The sequence below is a fragment of the Aphelocoma coerulescens genome, chromosome 3 (assembly GCF_041296385.1).
Source record: "Aphelocoma coerulescens isolate FSJ_1873_10779 chromosome 3, UR_Acoe_1.0, whole genome shotgun sequence".
Taxonomy (NCBI): Eukaryota; Metazoa; Chordata; class Aves; order Passeriformes; family Corvidae; genus Aphelocoma; species Aphelocoma coerulescens.
This window is the reverse complement of record NC_091016.1, coordinates 63,209,715-63,230,364: the sequence shown is the minus strand read 5'-3', so window position 1 is coordinate 63,230,364 and position 20,650 is coordinate 63,209,715. Positions and strand designations below refer to the sequence as shown.

The 20,650-nt window shown below is 41.7% G+C and overlaps 1 protein-coding gene across 2 annotated transcripts in view; it reads left to right on the top strand.

The window, feature by feature from the left end:
* Positions 1 to 19,453, top strand: part of SYNJ2 (synaptojanin 2) — a 69,647-nt gene extending 50,194 nt beyond the window's left edge. The window contains exons 16-28 of one of the 2 annotated variants that reach the window (XR_011149907.1): positions 1,269 to 1,427; positions 1,636 to 1,792; positions 3,712 to 3,829; positions 5,623 to 5,841; positions 7,090 to 7,168; positions 8,417 to 8,585; positions 8,987 to 9,133; positions 11,724 to 11,858; positions 12,908 to 13,020; positions 13,739 to 13,847; positions 15,125 to 15,327; positions 17,088 to 18,504; positions 18,890 to 19,453. Coding sequence is in view for 1 of the 2 variants with exons in the window: in XM_069010588.1 (XP_068866689.1) it covers positions 1,269 to 1,427; positions 1,636 to 1,792; positions 3,712 to 3,829; positions 5,623 to 5,841; positions 7,090 to 7,168; positions 8,417 to 8,585; positions 8,987 to 9,133; positions 11,724 to 11,858; positions 12,908 to 13,020; positions 13,739 to 13,847; positions 15,125 to 15,327; positions 17,088 to 17,867 (2,388 nt within the window). In the remaining variant the exon portion in view is untranslated. Of the gene's footprint in view, positions 1 to 1,268; positions 1,428 to 1,635; positions 1,793 to 3,711; positions 3,830 to 5,622; positions 5,842 to 7,089; positions 7,169 to 8,416; positions 8,586 to 8,986; positions 9,134 to 11,723; positions 11,859 to 12,907; positions 13,021 to 13,738; positions 13,848 to 15,124; positions 15,328 to 17,087 lie in introns of both variants that reach the window. The other variant, XM_069010588.1, reaches the window with a different exon arrangement.
* The last annotated feature ends 1,197 nt before the right edge of the window (positions 19,454 to 20,650 follow it).

Sequence of the window (20,650 nt, the reverse complement as noted above, 5' to 3'; positions counted from 1 at the left end):
TTCTGGTCGTGTATGGTCTATCACTTCTTGGTCACGGACATGGTACCCTCTGTTCCCTTCGTTTTGTCCTCGTGAATGTGTCACTCTCAAGGAACTGCTGGCTTCTCTCAGAGTGTGGCAAGTAGGCATCACTGGTCTGGATGAATAACTTTTCCCCTAAATGGTGTTAAATCAGTCACCCTAGTGTTGTATATCCAACTTGACTCCTCAGGCCAGTAGATAACCCATGGGATTCGGTAGCAGGGCTCCTTTGCTTTCCTTAGTGTTGATTGCTTTAATTTCCACAATACTTTCTTTCTTGGACCTCTCTGGAAAGGCCCTAAGCCAGGAAGGGATTGGACCAGTTTGTGTATTCTGGTTAGTCAGCAAAAAATGGCATTTAGGTTGCAAAGCATAAAATTTTACCTTTCTGTTGTTTGTAAGGTTTAGAGGTTTGGCATGTGCAGCATATCAATCAGTTGTTTTATGTGGGAGCTAATACTGACAGAATGGACATCCGGCATAGGAGATCTGTTCCAAATGACCATAAAGTTGTGCTTATGGTAGTTTTTCTTTCTAGTAACTCGTTAACTATTTGATGTCCTTTTCACTTGAAACAGCTAAAGGTACCTTGTGTGTATAATGCATATAAAGAGTGCCCTCTAGTGCTTTGACAGCCACAGTCTAGAACGTTTCCCTTATAAATCTCTCCTGTTGAGAGGTTTATAGCTGAACTAGGAAGAAAAAAAAAAAAAAGACTGGTTAGAGGATAGTATGGCAAATTTAGAACTGGAGTGAATTTTCATTGATGTTTGATTTCAATACCTTTACAAAACTGTGACGTGTACATAAGATCAAGTTTGGAGCTTGTTCTTACTCAGGAACTTTGTTGCTAAATTTGCCTTGGTACCAGAAGCACATTTTGTGTTATATTTAGTATATGTAAATATATGCATGTGAAATGTGTTAGGGAAACAAACAAACATATATTTTGAATATTCATGACAGACAAATTGTGACTAGAAAGCTGTGTTCCAGCTTAGACATACCTTCAGGAAAGAGGGGTCAGAGTCTGACACTCTTGTTTACAAAATTCAGCTCAGTGAGGTGCCAAAGACAGTGAAGGAACCATTCTATTTTAGCACAAAATGAATTTTGACAAATAAATTGTGACAAGTAGGTCCAGTATTTAGTAATTCAGAGAAACTGAGTGCTACATTTCAGTGCATTTTAAAGGTGTTTTCATTAACATGATTTAACATTAACAGTATTCTGTACCTCAAAACTAGGGGCAGAACATGTTCTCCCATGACTATGTCTTCTGGTGTGGTGATTTTAACTATCGCATTGATCTAAAATATGAAGAAGTCTTTTATCTTCTCAAACGTCAAGATTGGAAGACACTTTTGGAATTTGATCAACTACAGCAGCAAAAATCCAGTGGAAAAGTAAGACAGTGTGTCTCATTTTCTTGAATAACTGTGTGTTGGCTGGGTCTTGTTCCTTGAGAGAGTGAAGAAGTTGCGTTTTCAGACCTTTGTTTATAGCTCTTGAACGCAGCAATTGGTTTGAAAATCAGAGCGTTGTTTGCGAGGAAATTGTCACTGTGGCACCTTCCTCATCTGTAACTTAAAGAGATGTTCTTTATTTTAATAGATTTTTAAAGACTTCCATGAAGGGACTATTAACTTTGGACCAACATATAAATACGACGTTGGCTCAGAGGCTTATGATACAAGTGATAAGTGCAGAACCCCAGCATGGACTGACAGAGTGCTTTGGTGGAGAAAGAAACTGCCCTTTGAAAAAACAGGTGCGTAGGATCCTTCTTTTTCTGAAAGTTGTTTCAGAATTCATCTAGAACCCACTTAAGGGGATTTAATCTAGTGAATGGTGCTTTACTTAAGCAGATGTTCTTTCAGCTTCACTGGATTAAGTTTCAGAGATAGAGAAGGCCCTTTCTTGAGTGTGTGAACAAAGGCTTCATGCTACAGGTTGAAAAGGTTCTGGGAGCTCACCAAGGAACTGAAAACAGTCCAGCTGTAGTAATACAGAAATAATTCTGTTGTTTTTCAACAGAATCATTAGTCCACATAAAGCTCCTGTGTTATACTGGCTAGATTGTTAAAACTGCTGTTCTCAGTAGATGTATAAGCAGTTTTCTCTAATTCCTTCTGTATCAGTAATTCTTAGGAATATTTCTGCTAGCTTATAGAATTGGGGGAGGTTTCAATAGTTAGTGCCTATAAAGTACTTTGAATTTGTGAGTGTTCAGCACAACAGAAAGGCTGTTTTCACTTGTTATTCAAAAGTTACAGTTAAGAAATAAAAAGTATTTCTTTGCGTATCCAGGGATAGTTTTCATAATCATTCTGTCAGTCTGCAGGAACATCTATGCCCCAATGTTTCTAAAATTTGAATAAATTCATATTAAAAGTGTTATTGCTGGAGAATTAATTTGGTCTGTGCCTGCAGATGTGCTTTTTCACATGCCTGGAAACTTCTGCTTGGAATCTAAGTCATACCATGACTATGTTAAGTGTAAAAACTACAAAGCAAAACTAGGGCAATCAGAGGGTGCATGTCATCAGGATACAGTTATTCACTCTTACTTAAGGAATGAAAACAAAGCAAAATGAGGAGCTTAAACCATTGATAGAGATGCAGTCCAGGAAATAAAAGCTGTATGAGACATAAGGAAGTTAAAACAACCCTCTTGTGCGGCCTGTTTTCATTTTAGGGAAAGAACACCCTTCAGCATTTGCAATGCATATTCCTTGCTTTGCATGGCAAAGCTTGCCCCTGGGGAACTTTAGGAGTTGGAGTACAGACAGCACATAGGACCTAACCAGCTGGTCTGCAAGAGTCAAGGCAGGTCCCTTTCTTTAGAGCTGGTAGGCCTCCCACAGCTGGCTCACATGAGTCCATAACTGACTGGTGCGTTCCCAGCCCTGCAAAGCTTTCTTGGTTTGCTGCCAGAGTTCCTCTCCTTTACTGCTGATGGCAAGGCTCTTCTGCCTCTCAGCTCTAATTGTGTTGCTTCTTATTGCTGTTACAGGCTAAACAACTACTCGCTCTACAAGAAGAAAGTGTAGCCTCAGTGTGAGTGATTAGGAAGAAACACCATATTCCATATTAATTCATTTTCAGCTTCACAGAAAGGAGAGGCAGAGTTATCCACTTGTTCAAACAGTGACCTAAAAACTTCCTTATTAACAGCAATAGAGCACCTCACTCTAGCATAATGTCTGGAGCACTTTCTTTCACCTTAATTAGTTGCAATGGAATTATTTGGACGTTGGATTTGCCTGGGCTTGGTTTCTCCTATCTCTTGTGTATTATTTCTCCAATCCCTGTCTAATATTCAGATTTGCAAAATAATTTCCAAGTACAGTGTCTGTAGGTAGGAGGTAAAATACTAATATGACTCTATCAACCCAAGTTGTACAGATAATTAATTGGGTAACATTCAGGTCAACCATTTTGCAGGTGTCTTACTCTATTGATCAGCTGTCTCAGTTGCACTTCCAGTTCTTTCTCTCTTTTTTCTTTCTAGTCCCTAATTTGTAAATCTTGTAGGATACAAGCTCTTCTTTGAATGATTTATATAGAAGAACAAAAACCCCTACTTCCCACTGCTAGGGTCTGTGAAGAGCATCCTAATGAAATAGTGTTTAACTGTTAGTAAAACTAGCTTTGAGTGAGTTTTAAATTATGTTTTGTGCTGCATAGCTGGAGAGATCAATCTTCTGGACAGTGATCTGAGTGCTGATACTAAAGTCAGGCACACTTGGACCCCTGGAGCCTTGATGTACTACGGGAGAGCGGAGCTGCAAGCATCTGACCACAGGTAAATAAACAATCAGAGAGGATTGCCAGGTTAAAATGTGTCATCTTGAATTACACCTTCAGAGTGAGGGACCAAGTCTGATTGTAACAGGAATTACACCCTTATTCCATGTTCAGTATCTGCTTGATGGGTTTTTCCTCTCATGGTGGGTTTTATACCAGGCTGGCAGGTATCTACAGTCATGTATTTATTTTTCCTGCACAGTGATCTCAGCAAGGGTTGGATAAGTTGCAGCAACAGGTGTAGAAAACAGGGCTTTCTGTTGCTTGGTTTTGGAAAAACTGTGGTAACTAAGGAAGCTGCTCTGATGGATTTCCACTCAGCTTGCTGTGGGAGAGGAGGAGGCTGGGACTGTGTGGCCTGAAGAGGTGTAAGCCAGGCCACACAGGGACAAGTTTGGCCTCTTCACAGTACTCAATAGTGGGGCTTCTGTGCACCCTTTAAAAATGGAGACGGGAGAAGGTAGAAAAAATCAAAGACCAGTGCTTCTGGTTGGTCTATACCATTAACTTCTCTTTAGGGATAGGAATGACCTTTCTTTGGTAACCTTGTTCTCTGCTTCACTTCTGAGAAACAAATTCTGTAATAAATACACTTTGAAGGTCCCTTACATTCAGAATATTTGTCTCACCCCTTGCATGTCTTGTGCAAATCCTGCAATATTGCTCCTCCTATCAGCGCTCAGTGACCCCCCCAGTGGCTGCCTCTGTGCTTCTGGTGGTGCTCTTGCATGCCAGGACCGTTCTGTATTCCTCTAGCAATGGAAGAATATGCCTCTTGCAATCAATTTCTCTGTATCAAGGCTCTGACATTGCTGTGTTCTGCAAAGCACAGTGGAGCTGCTGCTCTCATTATATGGGACCCTGAGGATGCAATCTGCGAAACATTGCTGTTATACATGGTTTTCTATTTCAGCAAACTTGACTCCAAAAGCTGCTTTTTAATTATAGTCAGCAGGTTTGCTTTCCAAAGGTTTGTGCTAGAAAAAGGGCATAGCTGTATCTTTGTGACATATGGAAATGCATTATGATTCACAATGCTTATGGAAATAGTTAATGCTTCCTATACATTTTTCCCCTTTATTACCCCTTTCTAGCCCTGCTGTTGTTGCTTTCATATGCTCTGGTAATGCATATTCAAGAGCCAGGTCTATTGCAAGTAGAAGGCAGCAATTTTGACACAGCTGTAAGAGCAGCCATCCCAGTCCTTGCTCTGCATGTATGTGCAGGTGGAAATCTGAGAATGTGGATTGCATCCACTGAGATGAGACGAGTTCTACTCTTTCAGACAGCTCTCTCAATTTTATTCAGATCTAACACACAGAGAAGTAATTTGTAAGAAATGGCTCAAGAAGCAAGTTTGCAATGTTGGCTGCTTATAATGTAATGGATTGGCACATATTTGCTACATGACAATGTTATACACCTAGAATACTATGTCCTTCGTTTTTGGAAGAAGATATGTGGCCTTGTCTAACAGAAAATAATATATTTCCATCCTGATTTATAGAAGTTTGGGACCACAGCTGTTTGATAATGAGTGAAGTATCCTGATATTTTTGGTCTGTAGGTTTGCCATAAGTGCTGCATACAATTGTTATTTCAATTCCCTTATGGTGTGTCTTCACTGTTACATGCAGCTAATGCAGGACTGGGAAATATAATTAATAGTGCTCAAGGCATGATCTTGACCACTGCAGAAAAAATGAAGCTTTCCTCCTTCTTGATATAGATTTAAATTTTATATAAGCATTTCTTATTTTTAAATAAGCATTTTTCCTTTGATTCGTGTAGGCCAGTGTTAGCCATTGTAGAAGTGGAAGTTCAGGAAGTTAATGAAGCTGCCCGTGACAGTGTTTTCCGGGAAGTGTCATCTTTCCAGGGACCACTGGATGCCACAGTAGTGGTAAATCTGTTGTCACCAACACCTGAAGAGAAAAATGAATTTCCTGAAGACTTGCGTACAGAGCTTATGCAAATGTTTGAGGATTATGGCACTGTTGTTCTGGTCAGGTGAGTTTGGGAACTGAAATGACCTGGCATCTATTAAAAAGCGCAGACTAGATGATCCCTTTTGTCCTGACAGAGTTAACTTTGTATTGGAAGGTAGTATGTAGAATTCCTTTACTGCATGTTCAGTTCTTCATTAGAAATTGAATACAAGTGTTTTGAATATCTTACACCTCTTGACAATCTTTTAAAGAAATAATATCAAAGCTCTCTTGACTGAGTGGAAAACAATTTTATTCTATACAACACCATAAAGCAGAGACTTTGATGTAAATCATCATCTTTAGATTCAGGCCTCACTTTCAAGCATTGCTGCTTCTGGTGGATCCTCGGGCCCTGCTTCACCTCCTCTGGGGAGGTCTGCTCTCTTCCACCACTCTTTCACACTCAGCAGGATTTCCTGGCTGGCTCTCCTTCCTGTTGGGGGTCATTCTGCTTGTTTGTTAGCAGTACAGCTTCTCGCAGAGCTATCACCCACTGGGTTTGAGAGGGACAGTGTGATACCTTCTGGCAGAGCACTTTAATTTCATTCTGATTGATTCTCTACAGGGCTCCAGCACAGCTGTGAGACTTCTGTTTTGAGAAATACAGGTGAAAGGCTTAACAATTGACCTCTGGGAAACACTACCAAAAACTTGTTTATGTTTATTTGATTCATTTATTAATGAAGAAAGCTGATGACCTGTTGTTGTACAGTTTTATGAAATGCCAGTATAAGCTGAGGGTTCAAAAGCAGCCTTGCAGGAGCAGCAGCACCACCTTGCTTGTGAAGAAAAAGGAGCAAGAAAAGAACATGTTTTGGTGGATAGTTCTTGGTTTATTTTGTTTTTAATTGCTTTAGATCTTGGTGGAATACTAGTCTTTGGGAGCATCATATGTCCTCTGAGGTGAAGGATATGCAGACCCGTGGAAGTTAGTCCAGACAGAGTGTAAATATTGGACTGGATATCCTGCCAACAGCTACTGAGATGTTTGTCCTGCTGTTCCAGGGGTGATCCAGAAAAGGGCACGGTGCTGGGGGTCACACAAGGGAGGATTGGAGAGAAGAGGAGCCCAGCTGGGATTCATAGATCACCTGCTTTTCCTCAAAAGTTAGAATTGTGAAGAAAAATACAACTAAAACCAAATGCATAGCACTACATATGTATCCTGTATCTAGATCTATATGATAGTTTTCTGTCATGCTTGCCTTCAAAGGGTTTTATTAAATGGTGAAGTAAAATGTTTTTTTCCTCTGACTTTTTTCACTAGGATCTGTGGAGGTCAAATGCTGGTGACATTTGCAGACAGCAAGTCAGCTCTTCGTGTTATGGATATAGATGGTGCCAAAGTAAGATTTTCTCAAATCTATAATAATAATTTCATAACAAATTTCTCAAAAGTGGTTGTTGAGAATGAGGTACTTGAGTTTCTACCTAAATGGAGTAGCATTATTTCAAAGAAAGTTAGTGCTCACAAAGTCCTTAACTTTCACAGCTGCTGAAGCTATTAATGCAGTATTTTAGTTTCAGGATGGCATGAGGTGACTTTTCATGGAGCTCCTAAGCAGTGCTTAGCATCTGGCCTCTGATACCACTGCAGAACACATGGACTTGTTCATGGCTGTGGCTACTTGAAGCAGTTCTGACATTCTGTGTGACTTTATACTGTTGCTAAAGCATCCTCATGACTGTGCTTTGGAGATTTTTTGCTTCTCTTCATTGTATCAAAGAGGCTTCTTCTGCTAAGCTGTAACAACATGATTCGTTGGCTTCCATGGCAAATCCAGCATTAGCAGTAGGCATTTAGTTTCCCATCCCCTGCTTTTCCTTCGCACACACATACTCTACAATTCATCAACCCCCTTATTTATGCTGAAAAAACTGTTTGTAGGGCTGCCCTGTAAACTTAAGCCTGAAGTAATGGATTTAACTCTCATTCTTCTTTCATATTTGTAGTTTTATCTTTTGACTCCTGCAATTGATGTAATTTATAGCACAGACTGAAACATAATTGTATGCACACAGTATGTGAAGGTGCAAGGAATCTGGGTTGGGAACTTTTCAAACTAATTTTCCTGTCAAAGCTGCTGGCTTGTCTGCATTTCACCCCAAATATCATAGAGCAACACACATAAGCAGCTGAAGTCCTAATCTGTCTGAAAATACACTTTCCATATACATCAGCCATCATACATGAGATTTTCTGGTCAGAGTCTCCTAACAGGTGGCAGCAGGTACAAAAGTCTTGTGTGTTTTAAAGCTGCTGACTCAAAAATGGCATTCTCCCATGACAATATTGCTATCACAATGTTGTTTTCATGGTATTTGATGTTTCATCTATTTCTCTATTATTTCCCAAATGCAGCAGCAGTGCTTTTGAGCTGTGAAGCTCATTTTCTTTCAAGAATATTGTTACAGTCTGAAAACTTGGTTATGGGAGTAAAAGAGTGTTTCCTTTCCATTTAGCTTCTGAAGTGAAGCTTTAGTTGCATCAATTTCTGAAGCAGTTGTACGACAGGCTGGCAGCACTTGCTTATTCTGTTCAAGCATTCTCATTTTGTGAAGGTGCTTGGCAAAGGGAAACAATTCTTTCTTAGATTAGAGGCCGAACAGTGAAGATCCAGCCCAAGACTAAGGACTGGCTAAAGGGCCTTCAGGAGGAAATTGCTCGAAAACGGGACAGCGTTGTCCCCATGTCCCCCACGGCAAACTCTCATCTTCTGGAAGAAAATTTTGACTTCTCAAGTTTGGATTATGAGTCAGAAGGTAAGCAACAGGTTTCTAAGCTAAGTAGTGAGAAATTGCTTTGTTGACTTTGGTTGCACAGAGAAGGTACAGTATGAGTGTCAGTGGCACCTTAATTTGTAATGAAGCTACACTTCTTATAGAGGACTGTAATTAAAGCCACGAGCTGACTCTGTGCCTGGGCAGAGAACTGTTACTTAAATCATCCTGTCAATTTAGTGTTATATGTTAGCAAATTCAATGTATGGTGCAGGTGTCTGTATAGAGACACTCTGTAATGAAACACATGGGTTGGTTACACAAGAATCTTGCCCAGCCTATATATTAAATTAACTGATAGTATAGATTAATTATTTGGTAGTGTAGAGAGACTGAGAATGAATTTGCTCATTAATTCTTTGTTATCTAATACTTTAATCCAGGTGATATAGAGGATGAAGACGATTATTTAGAGGATGCTCTGTGTCAACACCTAGTAGCAGACACAGAAGATATGTCTGAGACCTCTGGACATTGTGCATCTGTAGCTCTTTCAAACAAATCTGGACAAACCCCCCGCCTGTATAAAGGTAAAGTATCTGCCTTCCTTAGGGTAAGACCTGAAGGTTTATTGTTTGTTCTCCTGTCATATGTATTTCCTTGTTCATTTATATTTTCATTCTAGGTTCTCCTGTAGTGCCTATTTATGCTCAACTCCCCTTGAGTTAGTGACTGTAATTGAGGTCCTCAGGCATAACAGCAACAGAAATGATGAAACTTAGATTCTCCTTCTCTCTAGGCCAGGGCAAGGCAGGAAGGCTGAAAAATGCTTTTTTTCCTTTTCTAGACAGAAGAAATTAAGTCTTTTTAACCATTTGATGTTGTTCGGCACCAGAACATACAATCAAAAAATTGCATGCTATTTTCTTATTGGTGAGGGCCAAAGCAAAATCAAACCAAATGAATCCTGTTGATTCAGTGATGGGCTCAACTCTGTCCTTTGAGCAGTAACAGTGGCAGAGCAGTCAGCTGTAAGCTGGGAGGTTGTGTTCAAATTACTTCAGAGACCTGAAGTTTCTCCCCATTTGATTTATTTCTGAAGGAGTCAAGGTTAATTGAATATATATGTGTGTATATATATATATATATATATTCATTCTTTAGGTTCTTATAAATGTGTTACCTTTTTTCTCGCTCGTTTTCACATTACTGTGAAGTGACTTGGTAAAAAGAAGATAAAGCTGTGGAGAGAAAACTGATAGAAACTGCAGAAAGAACTAGCCAAGCCAGTCGTGGTCTTACAATGGGATGTGATCAGGACATGCTTTAGTGGCCAAGCATTGACAGGCTGGGATATGTATTAAACACCTCATTGTGACAGCAAGTGATTCAGTAGCTGTCATTCTGCACTCTCTCAGAAGTGCTTTGTCTTCTGACATGAAACTGAAAACTTTATTACCTTCAAAGGTTGAGTCAGAAGGAGAGTTCACAAAGATTAAATGAAATTCGTACACTTACACAGACAGATTTTCCAAACAGAGTGATTTATGGCTTTCTTGCCCACCTTGAGTCATAGGCTGGGTTCAATGTGGCCAGACCCAGAAGCCTATCCCTGAGTCAAGGAGTAATCAGTCATTATTAAATACTGTGAAGTCAATCACTTTGTATTATAGGGTGCCTTGCCCTCCAAGCACCTCTGGCCTACTGTGTGATGATTCATTAAGCCACAGAGAATTGCAGTGAGTCTTGTCACCCACACTAACTCTTCTCCACAAAAAATATCACAAAGTAAATAGAGGTTATGGAGTATAGTTTGAAGGAGGTCAGGGTGGGGTCATGATCTCGCACAACTCAAAATATGATATATTCAATTAAAGTGTCTGCAATTTCAGATTCCTCCATAGGCTTCCAATTCTGCCTGACTAACTCCTAGTTGAAGGTATGATGACTGTGTAGCTGGTGGTAGACACAGATGGAAAACAGTGACAGGCACAATAGTGTATATGTGTGCTTCTGAGGTCAGGGAAGGGCACAGCCTCATGAAACTGATGTCCCTGCCAGCAGCCTTTCAGGGACGGAATTGAGTGGTGGTGGCTGGTTTTTGTTGTGTTCAGTTTTACTGCCAGGACTTCAAACCGTGCCTCCAGGTGCCTGCATGACTCCTTGGATCTTACTGATGAGCCTGTATCTGCAGCTTAGAAGTATTGAAAATGCAGAGAGCATGGGGAGGGCGGGCTGGGCAGACCACAGGCTCTGTCTCTGGCTGCCATCTGCTGCTGAGTGGGAGCAGGAAACTGTGAGGCAGCTTATGATTCCCTGCAGAGCATAGCTTTCTGAAAAACACGGACTTGTTTACAAATGCCTGAAGTACAAGAGACTGCTGCTACATAATTCCACGCCCATCTCTCCAAACCACAGGGACAAAACTAAACCCAGTGAATCTTAGAGCCCTAAAGAACAAGAGCTGCAGAGCTGGGCAGCCGTGGCAGGGTGAGAGGACTGAAGTGAAAGTCCTCCATCTAAAGCAGATGGGGGAGAATAAAGCAATCCACACTTCTCCCCTCTCCAGCTGTCAGAAAGGCTTAGATGGGATGAAGACTGAGTAACTAGTTAGCAATGTACAGTGCAGCCAAGAGCCAGCAGATTGAGACAGCTGTACCTGTTAGGAGATGTTGCTGGAAAGCAGAGATGTGATGATTGAGCCATTCAGACAGATTTTTCTGTGGTATAAAAACAGTTCTCCTGTGCAAGAGAAGGTGTCTAATCCTCAAATGGAATTCCTGTGTTCGGCATGGAAAGCAAGGAATTCACCTTGACTAGCCAAGACAGTTTGAATGGGAGCAAGTTGCCACCAAGTCTGGCTGTGAAAATCTCAGAATCTAACAAGGTGCCCAGTAACCCCGGAATCAGATGCAGGCATTCTTTGTGTTGGTGCAAACAGCTAATAAATGATGGAAAAGGAGAGAGAGAAAGAAAGAAGCATTTGACAAAAGGGTAAACGTTTCTTGCAGTGGGAGCAGGTAGACATTGGGGGAGAGCAAAACAGTGTGAACAGAGCTATGACATGTTGCTGAGAGACCTGGCTGAGGCCACTCACAGTCACCTCTCGCCTGACCTCTCAGATCTAGTGCACCTCACCCAGTGTGTATCTCATACAGACACTTTATAAAATGCCCCTAGATGATGCAGACCTGGCTGATCTGAAGCAGGAGCTGGAGGCGAGTGGGGAATGCAGACGCCGGATTCCAAGCAGGTCTCTGTCTATTCCTACCAGGCCTCGGCCACTTCAGCCACCACAGAGGCCTCCCCCTCCTGGTAAGTTTAACTTTCTTTAATGTGGTGTTGGCCCCAGCTGAACAGTTTTTGCCTGCCATGTCTGAAGACAAAGAAAGTAATACCTTGTTCTGAAATGGCAGGCTGTGGAGGTACTTCTACTTGCTTCCCAGCCTGTTTCAGCCTGAGTATTACTGCCATTAGTAATGGGAGAAGTTTGTCTTTACGATGACACTCCACAGAATAAAGTTTGTCTTTAGGATACTCCACCAAAAAAAATGCCTTTTGTAAGGATAAAATGACCATATGTTTCATACTAGCTCACCACTCAGGTTAGTGAGTTGAGCAGCCACTTTGTGGCAATAAAGATATTGGTACTTATGCCTGCTGACTTCTAAAGTCACTGAGTGTTTTCTTGCAGTTTTTTGGTTTCTGAATTAATTTTAATCAGAATTTCAAAAACCTTTGACAACTTTCTCTGGACAGTTTTTGTCCTTTCCTTCTTTGCAAGCAATTCTTGCATACTTTTGTGTTTATGAAAGAAATGCAAAGTGGATGATGATTTTCAGTGGGGCACAAAGGGGAAGTGATGCTCTTTACCTAAGCTCTGCCCACCTGAGATGCCATCCAGAGCTGTGCTGCTCCTGTTTTTATGGCTGCTTCTGGATGAATGCTGATTGCTAGATGTGCATAATCATCTTTGCCTCCTGTATTAGACAAGCTATACATCATGTTTTTCTTGCAGCCCTGAAGTCTCTCTTTTGTGTAAATTTTCCGGACTTAAATGAGAAGTTCTGTGATGCTCACCTGCTAGAAGATGAGTTCTTTAGGATTATTTCCATTCATTTTTGAGTCTGTTGCACAGAACTGCCAACACTGGTCTCTGTATTTCTGTGCCTAGAATGCAATGTTAATGCTCAGCTGAGGTTATCTAATTAATTAAATTAAAGAAAGACTAACTAGAAAACTGCTTCCTGAAACAGTTCAAGATTTTGGAAGGGTGATGGCATGCACACTGGTATTGCTCCATTGCAGATAAAATGTTGTACCAGCTCTTGAATGTGAAAAGCTGTTTTTTATTCCTCTTCCAGCTGGAACATCAGGCAAAAAGTCCCCCTCAGATGGTTCCCTCTCCCCAGGAAGTCATTCCACCTGCTCCATCCTGGCTACGGCAAAGCTGCTTCCTGGAGCCCCTCAGCAGCCAGTGAGTACTGCTGCTCAGCACGGCCCCTTGGCATTGTCCTGATCCCTCCCATCCACACTGAGTATCACGTACAGGATGCACCTGTCATACAAGGAAGGAAGTCCATCACATGTCTGAGCTGAAAATGCCAAGATAACTTCTTGTACTGTTAATACTAAACTGTAGGCCCTGTTAGGCAGCAGAAAAATGTTAATAAATTGCCAGGAACTAGAAAGGCCAAAGAGGGAGAGAGAGAATGAATTGTGCAAGACCAGGGCACTGGTGCTGCTTTCTGACAGATGCTAACTTGAATTTTTAACACCATCATCATATGGTTTAATTCTTTTCTCACCTCTGCTTTGGTGGGCCATGCTAGTGCCCCAAAAGCATGAAAAGTCTTGACCACTGCCAGCAAGGCTGTTAGTCCCCTGGGGAGACCAAGACCAGAATGTGGAAACACCTCCCCACTCCTGTCTTGCTGGATGAGGACCCTAATGCATTGAACAAGGGATGGCTAAGGGACTAGCTGTGGCATTCAGGCATTGGCCTTCTGTCAGCTGGCAGCAAAGATGTAGAATTTGCCAAAAGATTCCCCACTATTTCTTTAGTATTTATAGATCACTGAATAGCCACTGGCAAGAACAGAATTTTACAGGTGTATGAGCTTAGCTGTAAAATTACAGGCATACAAGAAAAATCAGTTCTCTCAAGATTACTCATTCCCCTATATTTTTTAAAGCCTAAAGTCCGGACTGGAATAAGCAAACCTTACAATGTCAAGCAGATCAAAACTACCACAGCTGAGGAAGCAGAAGAAGCTATTAGATGTCTTATGGAGGCCAAAGGAGGTGAGCACAGCTTTCTAACTGACTTCTGAAAATCTTTAAAGAAAGAAAACTGTAGGTGTATTCATCTCATCATAGCCCAGCTGCACATACTGCTATTCAGAATTTCACCTGAACACGTTCTTGCAAAATTGTACATGGTATTCTCTGTCAGTTCTGATACTATTAACCTTTTTTCAAGATGATTAAAATTTTGTATTTTGTTGTAGAACCTGCTGCTAGAAGCACCTTGGGTTATTTATGCCCAGATTTAGTTGCAAAAATTAAAATATAGAGATAGGATTTTACTAAACTGATGGTGCCTGTGTTAGCTCAGAGATGCATAGAGGATATTTGCTGCTCTATTTACTGAATGCTCACTATTCCAAGCAGAACTACATAGCAAATGCAGCTCTAGGAGAAATAACCTGGATTCTGCTCACATTTGGACAGCAAGTATAGCTGTAACCTAGATAAAAGCTTGCACTACTTCAGCTTGAATAGCTAAGCTAAAAGGCTACTCTGTGTTTAGGCTCTCTGTGTAGTCCCTGGAGAAGAGAGCTTCTTGCAAGGGCAAGTTGGAGCACGAAATTAGCTTAGGTACTGTGAATGTACACCCCAGGGCTGCATGCAGTCTTTCTGCTGATGCTGTACGAGTGAGAATGGCTACCTAAGTTTGCAAGGCTCTCAGTTTAGGAGAAAACCATCCCTTTTCATTTATATGTAGAATGAATGTAGTCTGGAATAATCCCATTTATTTAGAAATATCATAAAGGCATCTTGATGTGTGTTCCTCAGCGCTGTTCATTTAATTTTGAAATCAGATTTACTCTCCATTGATTTTGGAATTCACATTCACTTGGTGTGGGTAAGAAAACTAGTCTGGTCAGCATCACTTCCAGTCCCTTGTGCTGTACCACCAGTTGGCATTTGCTTCCCAAAGTACTCTACAAGATGCGCTTGGTATCGTTAACTTGGTTTTCCAGATAATGGCAAAAGGAGACTCAGAGCTTGAGCCCAGTAATCCTGAACCCCCAGCCAGTGTTTTTTCTACTTGACCAAATGGTGGCACAGCACTGCTAGTTTGGCATGAAGTTATTTCAGACAGGGAAGTTTCTCCCTAACAGCCTCTTAAAGATATTACGGGATTGCAAAGGTCCGTGCTTATTTCCAAAACCTACCTTTTTGGCCTGAGTTGGCCCTACAGGCATGAGCATTTTGGGAAATGTGACTGTGAAAGAAATTATTTTGAATCGATGTTCTGATCAGCCTGAGATGCTGTATTTGGTTTTGCTTTTCAGGACTACAAGAAGATGCAGTAAAGCCTGTTCCAACCAGAAACCAAACTTCCTCCAAACCTGAGGCTCTTCCCAGCATCACAAAGTCAGCATCATTTCAAGGGTCACAGGCAGGAGCAGTGCCTGTGCCTCATCGTCCACCACCCAAAGTTCCAACTCCAAAGAAGCCAGTGCCCCTGCAAAGGACTGGAGTCAAGGTGGAAAATGTAAGAGAGTTGCAGCAATATGCATCCAGCTTCCATTACACAGTGTGAATGATGGAGGGGTGGGCTGGTTGTTTTTTGTAGGAAGTCCTGTCATTTCAGCAGGTGCTGGAATGATTTTGTGTATTATACTCACCGAGGCACAAAAATGCAAGAAAGACCAGAAAGTGAGCCACTTTCAGCTTTTCTATTTGTCAGTCCATTCTCTTACTTTTCTTCTGGCTTGTCTAAACCTTGTCAGAATTTAAGACTCATTTGTTCTTTATCACTTTTGACCATGAGTGGTCTGCTCTGTAATGATTTGAGGCAGCTTCTTCATCAGTTCTGTGTCCTGTGTCATTCCTTGCTTTTCTTGCACACCTTGTAATGGGATTCAGCCTTTCAGTTTGAATTCTGGAGTCTACTCAAGAGTTCCTGTTCTCAAAAATACAAAGCTGTAGGTGTTTAGATTTTAATCTGTGTCAGGTCTCTATGATGGAGATAATAGTTCACCTCTAGAGCTGCTAAAATGATCATCTAATTTGTAAAGCAATGTAAGTACAAGAGAAAGACAAATAATAACCTTTTATATTCTTCCTTTGACAGAATCTCTGCTAAGGAAGCTCTCTTCTAAATTGTTAGGGCTCCTGCCTTATCTTCCTTTGGTAAAGGCATTCACCCCTTCTCTACAATGGACTTCGTGCCATCTTTACTTAGCAGATTCACCAAAAAACCCAACCCAGACAGCACAGTCTATGCCAAGGAGTGATCAGTTTGTTTTATTTATGTTGTCACCATTCCCAGGTCACTCCTGAAAGGTGCTGAGAGGGATTGCTATTTTAGTGCTAGTTACATGAGAGCTTCTGCAGGAATAGATCTATTTCAGTTTGACTCTGCTTTGGAATTCCACTCCTTCCTTCATCTGAGGCAGGTCAGATGCGAGTTGTGTACTTGAAAACCTCTACCCAATTCCCCTCTACCACAGTCAAATGTAGGCAACTTAACAGCACAAGGAAAGAAGTGTCACAGGATCTGTCCAGCATGAGCTACTGACTAAACACTCTGCCTGCATGAAAAAGCCTGTACATTATTTTTTCATACTATGCAAGAGTAATAAAGAATTTAAATGCTTTCATTCAATCACACAGAGTGTGAGAAATCTGAAGCAGTCCTTGCTCTCCTAGACTGAGCTGAGCTTGTTATTTATATACTTTTAAATGGTGAATGTATGCTAGTCTGGACTTTGAGAGCTTATTTTTATCTTCAGTTGCCAGCATCAGTGAGACAGGACAGAGCCCTTACTGCATTTACTGAGTTAGCCTAAGCTAATTCTCCTTCAACCTTATCTATCCAAATAAGCTACACCTAAAGGCACAGGCCCATTAATTTAGGCCTCCCTATGCAATCTTGCTTAAATAATATTAGTCAGCAGAGAGCTGTAACAAATAAATAACTCCTCAGAACTCTGTTAATTTGGCCCAGAGCAAAATCCTAACCGGAAAGGGAGATGGTCAGAAAGAGCTGTGAGTGAACAGGCTGTAGGGTCCTGGTCCTCCACTAGCTCTCTGTAAATGAAGATGGGTGCAAGGCACAACATGTCAGCCCAGAGCCCAGCAGGTACAGTGGAGAACTGTGCTGTCAAGCCTCCTCTTTGTACTGCTTTTTTTTCTTCCAGGACTGTCAGCTTTTCTTAGTAATGCTGTAAATTAGACTTGCACCAGTAGTGACTCAGAGTTTAAGGTACCCTTTTTGTTCTCACATTTCTTCTTCCGTTTCCTCCTCAGGCCATGTCTCCAGAAGAGCAATTCGACCAACAGACAGCACAGTCTCCTTTTGGCTTGCTAGAGCCCCATCTAGAAGCTGGAGCTATTCTTAGTCCAACCAAGATTACTCCAGTCCCTAAACCCAGAACACAAGCTGGGAAGCCTCAGGAGAGCAGGGGGAACAGTGAAAGGCAGCCCCCGTCAGCAAGCACGGCTGAGGCCATTGTACTGCCTCCCCAGAACACTCCCTTTGCCCCAAAGGTGCCACCACGAAGAAAGAAGTCAGCTCCTGCAGCTTTTCATCTCCAAGTTCTCCAGAGCAGTGACAGCCCCCTTTTTAGTGGGTCACTGTTCAACTCCAACAACAACAACCCTGGGCCCTGCCCCCAGCCTCATGGCCCTGCTCACTCGGGTCCTACAGCCTCTGCCGGCCCAGAAAACAGCACAACTCAGCCCTTGGCACCAAGTGCTGCAGAACTGAAGGCAAAGCTCCAGGGCCCTCCTGCACCAGCAGGCCAGCATCCACAACGACTGGATACCAGCTCCCTTTCAGAAAACACCGATCTTCTGGACCTGGACATGCATTCTTCCTTCCCTCGTTCCATACAGGCACCATCAGCTACTTCTCCAGCACACACTTCAGAAAATTTAAATCACCCCAACCTGCAAGATTTCAGTCACTGGGTTACATTTAGTGATGATGAAGACAGCAGTGCAGTAGCAGAAGGGTTCAACAAACTGCTCGGCTTAGAACAAAACAAAAATACCTTAATGAAAAAAAATACTGATTTAGAGTTGTAAAATTTTGCCTTAGTGTTCCTACAGAAATCATAATTATGATGCAAAATAAAAAATAAATCTTTTTTTATTTAATGAAATAGATTATCTGTCCATGCTACATTTCGTTTTCATGTTTAAAGATACAGCCCCTGGAGGGAAGTATATAGAGTACATACAACCTAACATTACCTACAGTTCATTTGAAAACTTCCTTATTCTAAGTTATTTCTTTTTATTAATCCATCTTAAGATGTTTTATTTCATTTCAGGTACAAATCATATGTAAGAACATGTAATGGTGTATGGAAAAAAAGACATTAAGAAAAACATTTTCCTGTGAAATGTATATTTTAATCAATTTCTGTTGTTTGAAATAAAGCATCCTGACTTCGAAGAGTTAGACTGCCACAGTTATTCTGGAACAAACATCCAAAAGGGGAATGTACACCAGTATAACAACAGCAATAACACTGCTATTGCTCTGCTACAGGGTTCCTGGTCTTTGTTCCCAAACCCATATTCAACAGCATACTTTGAAAACGGACTGTGGTTTTCCACATGCTGTTTCACTGCAAAGAAATGCTGCAGGCTGCTTGTGCATTATCTCTGCAGATCCTGAGAAAATATGGGGAATGGTTGAGACCAGCTGCTGCCACAGGTACTGGCTTATGGATGTCTTCTATGGCTAAAGGCAGTTTAGCAATTCAGTAGTTGTGTCCCTGTTCCCATTCTGTGTCTTCATAAGCAAATACCATGTCAGTCTTCTATTTCCATAGTGCAGCTGAGGAAAGAGCTGGTCCTTTTTGCCTTGCCTGTGGGGTAAAACTGCACGCAAGAGCTGCCATTTGTGCAAAGCAGGCAGTTAAAAACCATAACCGGATTGCAACTTGTCATGGTAACTTGTTAAGAGAAGGATCAAGATCTTTTATTATTAAAGGAAGGAGAACATTTTTAAGCAGCTGGTGAAGCTGAAAAAGCAACTAATTAAAAAAAAAAAATTAAGATGTATTCAAAACATTAAGGTTTTTTTCTTTTTTCCGTAGGAAAATTAATTGCCTTGTTGTCAGCTTCCTGAACACTGGGAATTCAGCCATTCTCTTCCTCACGATGCCTACCTGCTTTCTCTGCCACTGCCAAATTTTGAACACAAGAGATCCTGCCAGAAAGGATGCTGCCTTTGAGCACCTGTCATCCTCCTCTGCCCTCTCGTTTGCCAGACACTTTTAGAAAATCCCCAGAACCTTCAAAGGCCAAGCCCATAAAACCCAGTGCTAAGCTTCTCGTGTGTCAGTTTAACGTGGTTGCAGGCTGGTGAATAATGCTAAAGCAAGATACTCGTTTCCCTGCAAGATGACACAAAGCCTTTGCCTCTTGGTCCTCCTCTTAAAAAAAAATACAGTGAATATTTATGGGCACATCTCAGTATAAAACATTAGCAGTAAAAAAGAAAGAGTACGGTATCTGACCATATCCAACATTTTCTGCAAAGATAATTAACAGCTCTAGGACAGCTAATTTACATGTTAATGAAAGTGTTAGCAGGAAAGCCAATTAAACTGGATTTATACAAGTCAAATAAAATCTGCTTTATTACTCTCCTTGAATAAGAGACGGATGTGGCCTTTAGCATTCCATCTTATGTCGGTGTCTGTGGCAAGCTGCCCACTGAAGGATGAATCCCGGCAGCTCGCTGGTTTATGCTATCAGTGACAGCAGATACTGCTCAGCTGCAGCAAATCAAGGGAAGGGGACAGACAGTCCAGCTGAAAAGGTTACAGCACAGAATGAGGAATCTCCTGTCTCAATAAATTACCTTCCACACCAGTGCTTAACATCCAAGCCAAGTGTTTTCTCAGAGGCAGGAGCCTGTGACCTGCTTGTGACCTGGTTCTAATTTCAATGGTCAGCGGAAGCAAAGCAAGGCCAGACTTGCTCCATGTTTTGGAAATCACTACAGAAAACTCAAGACTGCAGGAGGCAGTGATGCTTTTCCTCTCATTTGGGATTAAGCCAGCCCCCACCACGTGAAAAGAGGCCAAGTAACCTGAACCCTCATTACTTGATGTCCACAACCAGGCAACCCACAGCACAGCTCTGTTCTCAGCTCTGCTGCCCATCCTCACTGGGATATAATCGATGGAAATCAATGTCCTCAGAGACAGCTAGCTGTCAGCCTTCAGGGACATAGATGGGTTGTAGGGAGTGGTTATCCCATGACATTTTTCAGGTCATGAACCCAGCCCTTGGCAATCTAAAAATTGTTGATGGCAGCCAGCTATGAATGGTTTACCAGACACAAGTCTACAAGTGTCTGCTTATTTAATGCTTTGGCAAGACACCACATGAGCTTGCCCAGGGCCCGCAGCACTGCAGCTTCAAGTTGCAGCAGGCAGCCTGGCTGCTCTGCTGCATTCGTGTTTGGGGTGGGTAAGTGGTTCTCCTTGGTAAAGCAACTGCCTGATGTAGCTTTTTTAGGAGGCTTACCACTGAAACAAACAAAAAGAAAGAGAACTGAAACATTGGTTAGAATTTTCACTGTGACAAAACAACATTTTTGCTTTTCCCTTTTCATCCAGAATTGCCATTTTCACCAGATGGAAAATTTCTCATTTCCAGCCAACTGCTCTGGCTGGCACCAGGAAGCAGAAATCACAGCAAAAGAACACTCGGTGGCTGTTGCTGCTAGAAGCACCAACACAGTTATACCACAGTGCTGGACAACAAGTGCAAGAGGACTGACCAACCCCTTTTAGTCCTCCCTTCCTGTCTCACTATTTTACTCTTGGATGCCACAATGCAGATGA